This window comes from Carassius gibelio, chromosome A16, assembly GCF_023724105.1.
Source record: "Carassius gibelio isolate Cgi1373 ecotype wild population from Czech Republic chromosome A16, carGib1.2-hapl.c, whole genome shotgun sequence".
Lineage (NCBI taxonomy): Eukaryota > Metazoa > Chordata > Actinopteri > Cypriniformes > Cyprinidae > Carassius > Carassius gibelio.
The window spans coordinates 1,238,545-1,248,286 of NC_068386.1; the positions used below are offsets into that span (position 1 = coordinate 1,238,545).

The 9,742-nt window shown below is 34.7% G+C and overlaps 1 protein-coding gene across 1 annotated transcript; it reads right to left on the reverse strand.

Annotated features, from left to right (window-relative positions):
- Positions 1-709: 709 nt before the first annotated feature.
- LOC128030294 (sphingomyelin phosphodiesterase 5-like) lies at positions 710-8,626 on the reverse strand. Its single transcript, XM_052617787.1, has 8 exons — positions 8,472-8,626; positions 5,402-6,467; positions 4,337-4,412; positions 3,822-3,962; positions 3,650-3,739; positions 2,794-2,857; positions 2,558-2,717; positions 710-1,113 (listed from the first exon to the last, which is right to left on the reverse strand). Exons 2-8 carry the CDS (start codon positions 6,398-6,400, stop codon positions 991-993), a joined length of 1,653 nt encoding a protein of 550 aa, XP_052473747.1. The 5' UTR covers positions 6,401-6,467; positions 8,472-8,626; the 3' UTR covers positions 710-990.
- Between the last annotated feature and the right edge of the window lie 1,116 nt (positions 8,627-9,742).

The following is a 9,742-nucleotide window of genomic DNA, read 5'->3' on the forward strand; positions in this document are numbered from 1 at the left end:
CTATGCTTTTGGGAAACGCACCCCTGTATAATGTTTCGCAAACCTGCTTCCATTCACGAAATGATTCACGAGTCATCTCCGAAGTTCCGGTTTAAATCAAATGATTCGCGCTCCGAGGCTCCGAACTGAATCGAATTAGTTCAGATCTGAATCAAATGATTCGCTGTGCTCGGTCCGATTATATTAATGCAATAACTGACATGAATTTGCAGTGAGCAATATATATATATATATATATATATATATATATATATATATATATATATATATATATATATATATATATATATATATATATATATATATATATAATTTTTTTTTTTTTTTACAACATTTAATAATCTGTATAATGGAAGCTTGTTTCCACAAAATGATTAAAAAACGAAAAACAATTTGGACCTTTTTCAGAATTGTGAGGAAAAAAATGCAGAATAAAAAAAAAGTAAGAATTATAAGATTTAACGCGCAATTGCAAGAAAAAGTGTGAAAAGTGTGATAAAAAGTTGCATGTAAATGCCAACGTAAAATTTAATATGCATTTACTATTTCTGACAAGAAAATGAAGCATGCTTTAAAATCTCTTTGCCAGGAGTTGTGTATTGTATTATGGTTCAAGATCAGAAAATACAATAATAATAATAATAATAATAATAATAACTCTTCATAGAGAACTGCAGGAAACCCCCCAAAAAAGTCAAAGAATGCAAAAAACATTCTACGCTTTTATTAAAATACATTTGCAAAACCATGTCTGTGCTGTCATGGAAAAAAAACCATAAAACAACAACAGAATGCATTGCATGTGTGTGAAAGCTGGATGCTTTGTATGCATAGAAAACAGTGTCAGAACTATTGCTTCGATCATACACTGATATTTGGTGTTTCTCAAGCATTTTTTAACTCTCTTCTGTCAGCTTTGGAAGGAGTGGAGGTGAGGAAGAACTAGCACTGAAAGCATTTGGTGCCTTTCTGACAGATAGCTACTGCGTGCTAAAGTGTGTTCAGTCTGGTGTCCGCCGGCGGTGGATCCAGAGACACACCGAGTCTGAAGGCCAGAGGAACGTGATCGGTCAGTCCAGCCAGCTGTGTGACGTACATCAACTCCTCCAGCTCCTGAAACACACACAGCACATCACTTCATCTGAACAGAGACACGTTACAGGAGTAATTGCTTCCCTGTGGTTCAGAAGTGTGTATATACATGTTTATTGTTTTCAGAAAATGAACGATGGTTTCTCTAGACGAGACTCTTCTAGTCACTTGAAGTCCATTATATGGAGAAAAATCCTGGAATGTTTTCCTCAAAAACCTTCATTTCTTGGCAATAGAAAGACATGAAGATGTCTGAAGGCATGAGGGAGAGAAAAACCAGGACATTCTTGTTCTGGAAATGAACTAATCCTTTAATTACATTAGGTTAGCATTAGCTAACAATGCTTGTAAAAATACATTATAACTTTTTCAATATTTACTAATACAGTAAAAGTTGTATCTATTTTTTTATGTCTTTCGTTTTCAGTTTTTTATATTTTGTCATTTTTATTAGTTGTTTTTAAATGTCTATCTGGCTTTTTTTTTATTTAGAAGTAGCTTTAATCTGTTTTTATTTTAAAGTTAGCATGAAAAATACTTCTGAAGCATTTATTAATCAATTACTTTTAGATTATTAAAATCTAAATCTTTTCCTTTTATTTTAATTTCAGTAAAAGTTTTAGTAAGTTTATTGTGTGCTTGTTATTTTTATTACTTATTAAATGTCCTTATACTATTTATTAATATTATCAATTAGTTTATATATTTTTTCACTCTTTTAAACATCAGCCATCAATAAAAAATACTTAATCTTAAATTAAATTAAATTCCAACACTTACTAATATTACTAATATTTCATTAGCTTCAAACATTGAATTTGTGAATATGACCATTTATTATTATTTTATTTTAATTATTATTTTAATTATTATTTATTATATTTTCCTTTTTTATTTAGATTTTCAATTAAAGTTTTAGTTTTTTTATTGTTGTTTTTGTGAGCAAAAAAGTTTTAAAGTTAACATGAAAAAATACTTCTGAATTAATCTTAGTTTAATTAATTTCCAACAATTACTAATATATCATTACCATCAAAAGTTGAATTTTTTTAATTTATTTATTTTTTTACTTTTTTTATTTTCAATTTCAGTTAATTTTTGTAATTTTATTTTGTTTGCTTGTCATTTTTATTAGCTTTTAAATGTCTTTTATAATATTTATTCATATTTAGAATTATTTATATATTTTTCCAGTTTAAGTTTCACTGAAGTAAACATGAGCCATCAGTAAAAAAAAAACTTTTAAACCTTTTATTAATCTTAATGGAATTAAATTCCAACAATAACACATTTTTAATTAACATCAAAAGTTGCATTTATTAATATTGTCTTTTTTATTTTAGAAAGTTTTAGTAATTTTGTATTACCCAACACCAAATGCATTGCTCGTTATAAGTTTATGCATTAACTAACGTGAACCTCACTGTAAAGTGTTAAAACTCAGGATTAAAGCAAGGAAACACACAGTTTTGCCGTGACTGGAGACTGAGCTCTCTCGATACAGGAGGTAATCGATTCGGCGTCCCGTCCAGGGCTCATCAGGCTCAGGACAGACCAGAGGAACACCTTCGACCGTCCTCGGAGGACAAATATAGTCCTTACGCAGGTCTTCAGTCTCCAGAGTCCTGCAGAGACCAGCACACGTCCATCAGATCACAGAACACACAAACCTTCATCTAACAACAGATGAAAAGATCTCACCGCTGAAGGCTGTCTGGTGTCCTCACGTTCTCATCGTAGAGCCTCGACTGCTCCAACACGGTTCCTACAAACAAAACCATCACAAGTGTCCTGTTTAAATACGTATATTTGGAATTTCACGATATAAGATCATTTTTAATTGTTATTACGCTTTATTAATGTATGTGAAAACAAAACGTACAATACATAATAGGGGGAAAAAAAACATCTTGATATACAAACTGAATTTTTATATTGAAGAAATTTATTAAATTAAATATAATTAATTAATAAAAACCAACATCCTCTTAAAGTTTACCATTTCAAAAATCTAAACAAATTAAATCCATAATAAAAAATAAAAAATAATCATAATACCCAACCTAAATTTTAAAATTGAAAATTTTAATAAAATTAAAAACACCAACAACATGCCATTTTAGTATAATTGAGATACTATAATAGTTTTTATTTTTATTTTTAAAAATAGTTATACATTTTCTGCCATCTTAAATTAAGGAAAAAAAAATATATTTTGTTGTTGTTTTTGTAATTTAAAAAAAATTAGCGTACGCATCTTTATTGTTTTAATTGTATAGTTTATTTACATTTTTGTTTTAGTTTTTTGAAATAACTAAACGAAGCTATTTTTAAATAAAAACATATGTAACCAAAAATGTAAAATAAGTAAATTATAAAATAATAATAATGACAAAAATTAAATAATATGAATAAAAAAATGAAACCACCGTAAGTTTTTCATTCAACTACACGACATCAGCTTAGGAACAGAAACAGAAACTTTTCACTCCTAAGTGTATATTTTCTTTCCCCAGAATGCATTGTGATGCAAACAAGCATTAATTGTGAGTGTTACCGATGACCCAGGGCTTCTCTCTCCCGGCTCCGGCTCTGCAGGGATCCGTATAGTCCTCAAACACACGGTGGCTTTGCTCCAACCCGTCCCCTGAAAACACAGACATTAATGACCTCTGCATAAACACTGCTCTGTACTAGAGATGTGTGTGTGTGTGTGTGTGTGTGTGTACCAGGAGAGCAGTTGTCAAAGTTAAAGTCTCCACAGAGCACATCAAACATCACCATCTCATCTTCTTGTCTGGTCACTGCCTGGAACTCATTGATCCATTTGGTCACCATGTTCAGCTGCTCGAAGCGAATGGCTCCATCCCCTGAGCAGCAAACACGTGCATATAATAAATAATAATAAAGAAATGCAATTATATAAATTCATCATTGCATCTCTTAAAAAGTGCAGCGTTTCAGAATTATGTGAATGCATCATTGCAATACCCAAAAAAATCAATATTTGGCTTTATTTATTCATTCTAATGCTGTTCCAGTACATTTTCATGGTTTATAATTACCATTTTATATTCCAGCACTATTTTAGATTTCATTCAGAATTCATTTTTAAAAACTATCGGTTGATTAATCGGTTATCGGTAAAATCCATTATCGGTAGATCCTGATTTAAAATAACGTGAAGGTGAATAAACAAATGTAAACATGTAAACTATTTCTGTAAATGCATCTTAACACTTGCCTTCAGGAGCGTGGAGGTGAGTGCAGTTAATATACCCGACCATTTTCTTCTCTCCTTTTCGTAACCCGATATCCACCTTGTGAAAAAAAAAAACGTTTTTAGCTTGTTAGTTTCCGACCCTTTATATAAAACGTTCTGGATCAAACGCAACAGGGATAGTTCAGCTTAAAATCTGTCATCATTTGCTCCAACTCTGTACGAGTTTTTTTCTTCTGTTGAACGCGAAAGAAGATATTCTGAAGAAAGCAGTTTATAAATACCTGCTCCTGTCTGTGTCATTAATGATAATCAATCAACAGAACAGCGTTAACAGAGATTAATCTATAGTGAAAACTATCTTGTGTTACTGAATACCACTATTAGCCCTCACCTTTTTCTACTATATTTATCTCTGCTTGTAATGTATGTTCTTATTTCATTAAAAATGTCTGAACTTTATTAGATAGGTTAGTAGTTTTTGCTGTGGTGTCAGTGAGGTACTTAAAGTGTTCTTTAAGTAATAAACCGAAAGAAAAGTTAAATTTGTCTGGGAATTTCGCTTTCTAGGTCTGGAACAACTTGACACAATTTTATATCGAAATACATCAATGTTTTTGTACTTCTAATTCGTGACCGGTGTTTTGCTCTCTCACTTTACGTCATCTGCCGGAATGAATGATCTTACAACAGTTAGCGCAATCTAGAGATAACGCTTTATACATTTTTAATTAAGGATTTTTTTCTTATAAAAACTCATTGATTCGTGACAGGAGGACTTTACTCACCCCAGAGCCGTGTGGGACACTTTTGATGATGGATGGATGTGCTTCATTGGACTTCTTTTGGACTATTGAAAAACAACTAATTCACTGCCTCTATAAAACTTGGAAGAGCCAGAATTGTGTTTAAATATAACTCCAAATGGATTCGTCTAAAGACACCTAGGATGGCTTAAGGGTGAGTAAATCATTGATTAATTTACATTTTTGGGTGAACTACTGTATTCTTTAAAAGAACGGCTCCTTAATCCTAACACATTATTAATTTTTGATAAACTAAAGTATCCCTTTAAATCAGATGTCATACCTTTACAGTGAGCAGTCCTTTGGCAGCCAGAGCATCTTCTCCTCGTCCGTTGGGAAAGCAGTGATACTCCGCCTCTATCACGGGATAACGACTAGCCAGGAACAAACCGCTGTTAAAAAACTTAAAAGACGAGCACGTTCCAGCCGGCTGGCAGGCGTAGACGCCGACGTCGTAGAGGATGTGTCCGTAGAGCGGACCAAGAGCCCGTGTGAGCTTCATAGCAGCTCGCTTATCGAAAACCTCCTGGAAACACATAACGTCGACGGAGGACGGGAACAGAGCGGACACTTCCACCGGCACATCTGCGTCCCGGAAGAGCCTCCGAGGCGGATCCTTGCAGTTCTGAACGCAGTTGGTTTTGGAAAGGTCGTCGGTTTCATGAATATGTTCCAAGGGATTTGTCGCGGATACGTCTATGGATCCGTACGAGGATGGCGGCGGTTGCGGGATCAAACTGCTGGATGGCGTAATGGTGCTACAGCTGCTGGGAGAATCGACAAAGATACAGATGTGAGGGCGTGTAACACCCTGCACGATGCTTTTCCCGATGTACGCCGCGCGGTTTTGCGTGTGCCCGATGTTGTTGAAGCGTGCAACGCCATCGGGAAGCATGCACAAGTTTCCTGTCAAAAACCCGAAACTGACTTTCCCTGTTTCTTCCCATCTATCATTACGATCCTCCATGGGAATGATCTGCTCTTGATGGTGATACGCGAACGGCCGGCGTACGGCCTGCAGCGGCGCCCACAGCACGAACCCCAGAAGGGCGAACGGCGTGGAGATCACGAACAGGATGAAGAAGAGGACGGAGCCGAAGACGACCTGAAGCGGGTGGAGGTAGCACTCCATCTCGCGCCGCAACATGCGCTCCAGACTGGTGGAGATGCAGACGGCGAGGACACGGTCCAGGAACCAGAAACAAGGGAAGATCAGACCCCATCCTACGGCATGGAGACCTTCCAGGAAGAAATTGGGGAAAGGAGACTCTCTTAAAGACATGCCTCAGCGCCACGTGCCTCCCAAAGAAACCTTCTCATCTCAGATCCTCCACATAACCGCTGGAACGCTGGAGCACAATAACAGATACGGTGAAAAACTTGCAATGTTGGGAAAGTGAAAAGCTATACATTTATTAGAGATGTAACGATTCACAATCAAAAATGTATTAAAATGTTATAATTCAAATTGGTTGAGATTCAATTAGGGGTAGTTTATATGAATGTATGTCTGAGGGGAGCTGACTGTCTTAAGAAAATTAGATCGTTTTTTTATTTTCTTCTCGTCTCTGTATAAAGCATATTAAAGTTCATAAGTGCAGTGCTGCTTTGTTTACAGCGGTAACCAAGGAAACGCTTTAAACGCCCCCTGCTGGCAGAGAGTGAATCTGCGTCTGGTTCAGCTCGTCTGCTGTTTCTGTTTCATGCTGATACTTTTTATGTATAGTTTTGTTATTTAGCAGAGAATAACAAAATCTCATTTTGGGAAAAAAAAATATTGTGAATTGAATCGTGAATCATAAATCGTGAGTTGAGTGAGTCGTTGCCTAAAATGTATCTAATCAACTAGTGAGTGGACATCTACACCATGGTTATAATGGTTCACTAAAACCATTAAAAATCACTTTAAATAAATGTAAATAATTGTTTAAAATTCAGCTAGTTTCCAAGTGAAACTTGAGAAAAGTTTTAGCGCCCCAAATAGGAAAAAAAACAACAAAAACAAGTTAGCCAAGCTAGCTGCCAGGCAAATCTTTAGTTGAACTTGAAGTATTAAAATGACTAAAGAAAAACAAATAATGTAATTTTAGGAAATTAAAACACTAAAAAAAATCTAAAATATTTTGTTACTTGAAGTAAAACAGTTGCCTAGTAAACATTTCAACCCTTTCCTATAATCCCAACTCTGTTTTTGAGAGCCACGCCCACATCTCAACATCCAATCATCAACTGATCAACATAAACAAGCCCCGCCCTACTTTTTTTTCTTTACTTTTTTTTTGATAATCTGTAACCTTTGGACATATGTCGCAACATTCAGACTTTATTCAGTAAAAGTTGTTCATATAGTGCACAGCTACTGGAATATTCATGATTTAAACTTGTTAATACATTTGTTTAAAAAAAACAGCATTTATTTAAAATAGAAATATTTTCTTACAATGTAAATCTTATCACCTTTTATAAATTCAACACATCCTTGTTTAAAAAAGCATTTCTTAAACAAATAAAATAAATACTGAACCCAGAACCTTTGAACGGTTGTGTATATTGTTAGAAAAATATTTCTATTTTAAATAAATTATGTTCTTCTTAACTTTTTAACTATTCATCAAATAATTCTGAAAAAGTATCAGTTTCCAAAAAATAAATAAATAAAAAATATGACTCCGCAAAACTGTTTGTAACATTGATAATAAATCAGCCTATCTTCATGATTTCTGAAGATCATGTGACACTGAAGACTGGAGGAATGATGCTGGAAATACAGCGGAGCATCACAGAAATACATTACACTTTAACAGATATCAAAATAGAAAACCATTATTTTAAATTGCAATAATATTTCACAATATTAATTTTTTTTCTGCAACTTAGAGAAAACAGCCCAGCCCAGATCTACAACAGGACGCGATGATATCTAACAGATTGAAACTGCTGCATTTCCTCTGACGCGAGCGCGCGCGCACACACACACACACACACACACACACACACACACACACACAGTCTAACAGAGATTAGCTTACATCTGCTCTTAAACAGCATGCGGTGGATTTAACATCTAATGCAATAATCGATCATCAGCTGCACATCACTTCAGCGTCAGCGCAACACCAGTGTGCATGACGTCATCCTGCACCTGCACCAAATTATCATCTTATAACTATTCACTCTCTCTCTCCCTCTCTCTTCCTCTCTCTCTCTCTCTCTTTCTATAGATATATAAATCAGTCATTCTTTCATCTAAACCCCGGATCTCGGTCAGTTGTGCGGGTGACGGAAGCGGGCGCGCGCTCGTGAACTTTACCTGTCTGTCTGTCTGTCTGTCTGTCTGTCTGTCTGTTACTCACCTGACTCGGTTCTCCGGGCGCGGCGGTCTCTGTCGTGAACGCGGGCTGATGTTGCGGCTCATGACGCTCCGTCCTTGTGTCGGAGCGTGACTCGCGGCTCGTTTGATCTCACTGTTTCGACACGCACACATTGGCGCGATGCTTGAAGGAATCGTTATTTTTAGCCGGCTCTCAGGAAGTGACCGTTTGAGTCGATTCACTGAATCGAACTCTAGTTCTGGGTTGATTGCACGCGATGCACAGCTGATGACGTCCGAAGTTTGACGAGGTTTGCCGAGGGTTGCCGAGGACTCTGACGAATGGGTTGCTCGTGTGTATCTCTCGAGCCTGATGACTGAAGTTTCTTTCTAACAAACAAAACATAGCCACTGGAGATATGCTTATGAATCATTTTAATAAAAAATACATGGATTTTTATTAAAACATGGGAAAAAATTTTTTTGTAGGACGCTTCATCGTATATATATATATATATATATGATTGATGTATATATGTGTATAAATGTATGTATATATATATATATATATATATATATATATATATATATATATATATATATATATATATATACTTTTTGAATGTTTCAGTGATACAGTATGGCACTGAGTTGTTAGAAAAGAAATGCGTAGTGACAATTTCTTGATGACGTCAGGAACCGATGAATCGGCTTTCTGAACCGGTTCAATGAGCCGAACTGTCTGAAAAGAACTGGTTCAGGGAAATGAATTGGACTTTGCGTGCGATTAAAAAACAAGTCAAAAGCTACATATATTATTTAAATTTTAATATACAATACATTATAAAAATATCTATTGTGTCTTAACAATATATATATAAAAATGCAACGAATATTGATATCATTTATTACTATAAAATGTTAGAGCAATTTGTTGGTTTTATTGCAATCAAACTAATTTGGCATATATTGACATCTCCAAGCTTCAATTTACGTTTTCTCATTATTATTTGAACACTTGTGATGATAGGGAGTCAACAAATATCTATTAAAGTTTATCAAATGTAAAGTTTGTGCAGTTCTCTGTTTATAAAGATTTAGCTTTATAAAAAAAAAAAATAGTGGCCCATTTTAGCTGATGGACCAGCAACTAAACGGTCTTGAAAACGCAATTGAATATATTAAAGTTTTTGTTTTATTTATTTATTTATTTTCACTTGGACATGCAACTACACAAAAATACAGAAAATCTTGAAAATAAAATTAAATATGCCAAAATATTATTATTAATTTACATATTTTATTTACTTATTT

Coding starts and splice junctions, on each gene's coding strand:
- LOC128030294 (XM_052617787.1), bottom strand. CDS start 6,400: ATGTCTTTAAGAGAGTCTCCTTTCCCCAATTTCTTCCTGGAAGGTCTC. Junction 4,413..5,401: donor AAGGACTGCTCACTGTAAAG/GTATGACATCTG, acceptor TTTTTTCACAAG/GTGGATATCGGGTTACGAAA. Junction 2,718..2,793: donor ACACCAGACAGCCTTCAGCG/GTGAGATCTTTT, acceptor TGGTCTCTGCAG/GACTCTGGAGACTGAAGACC.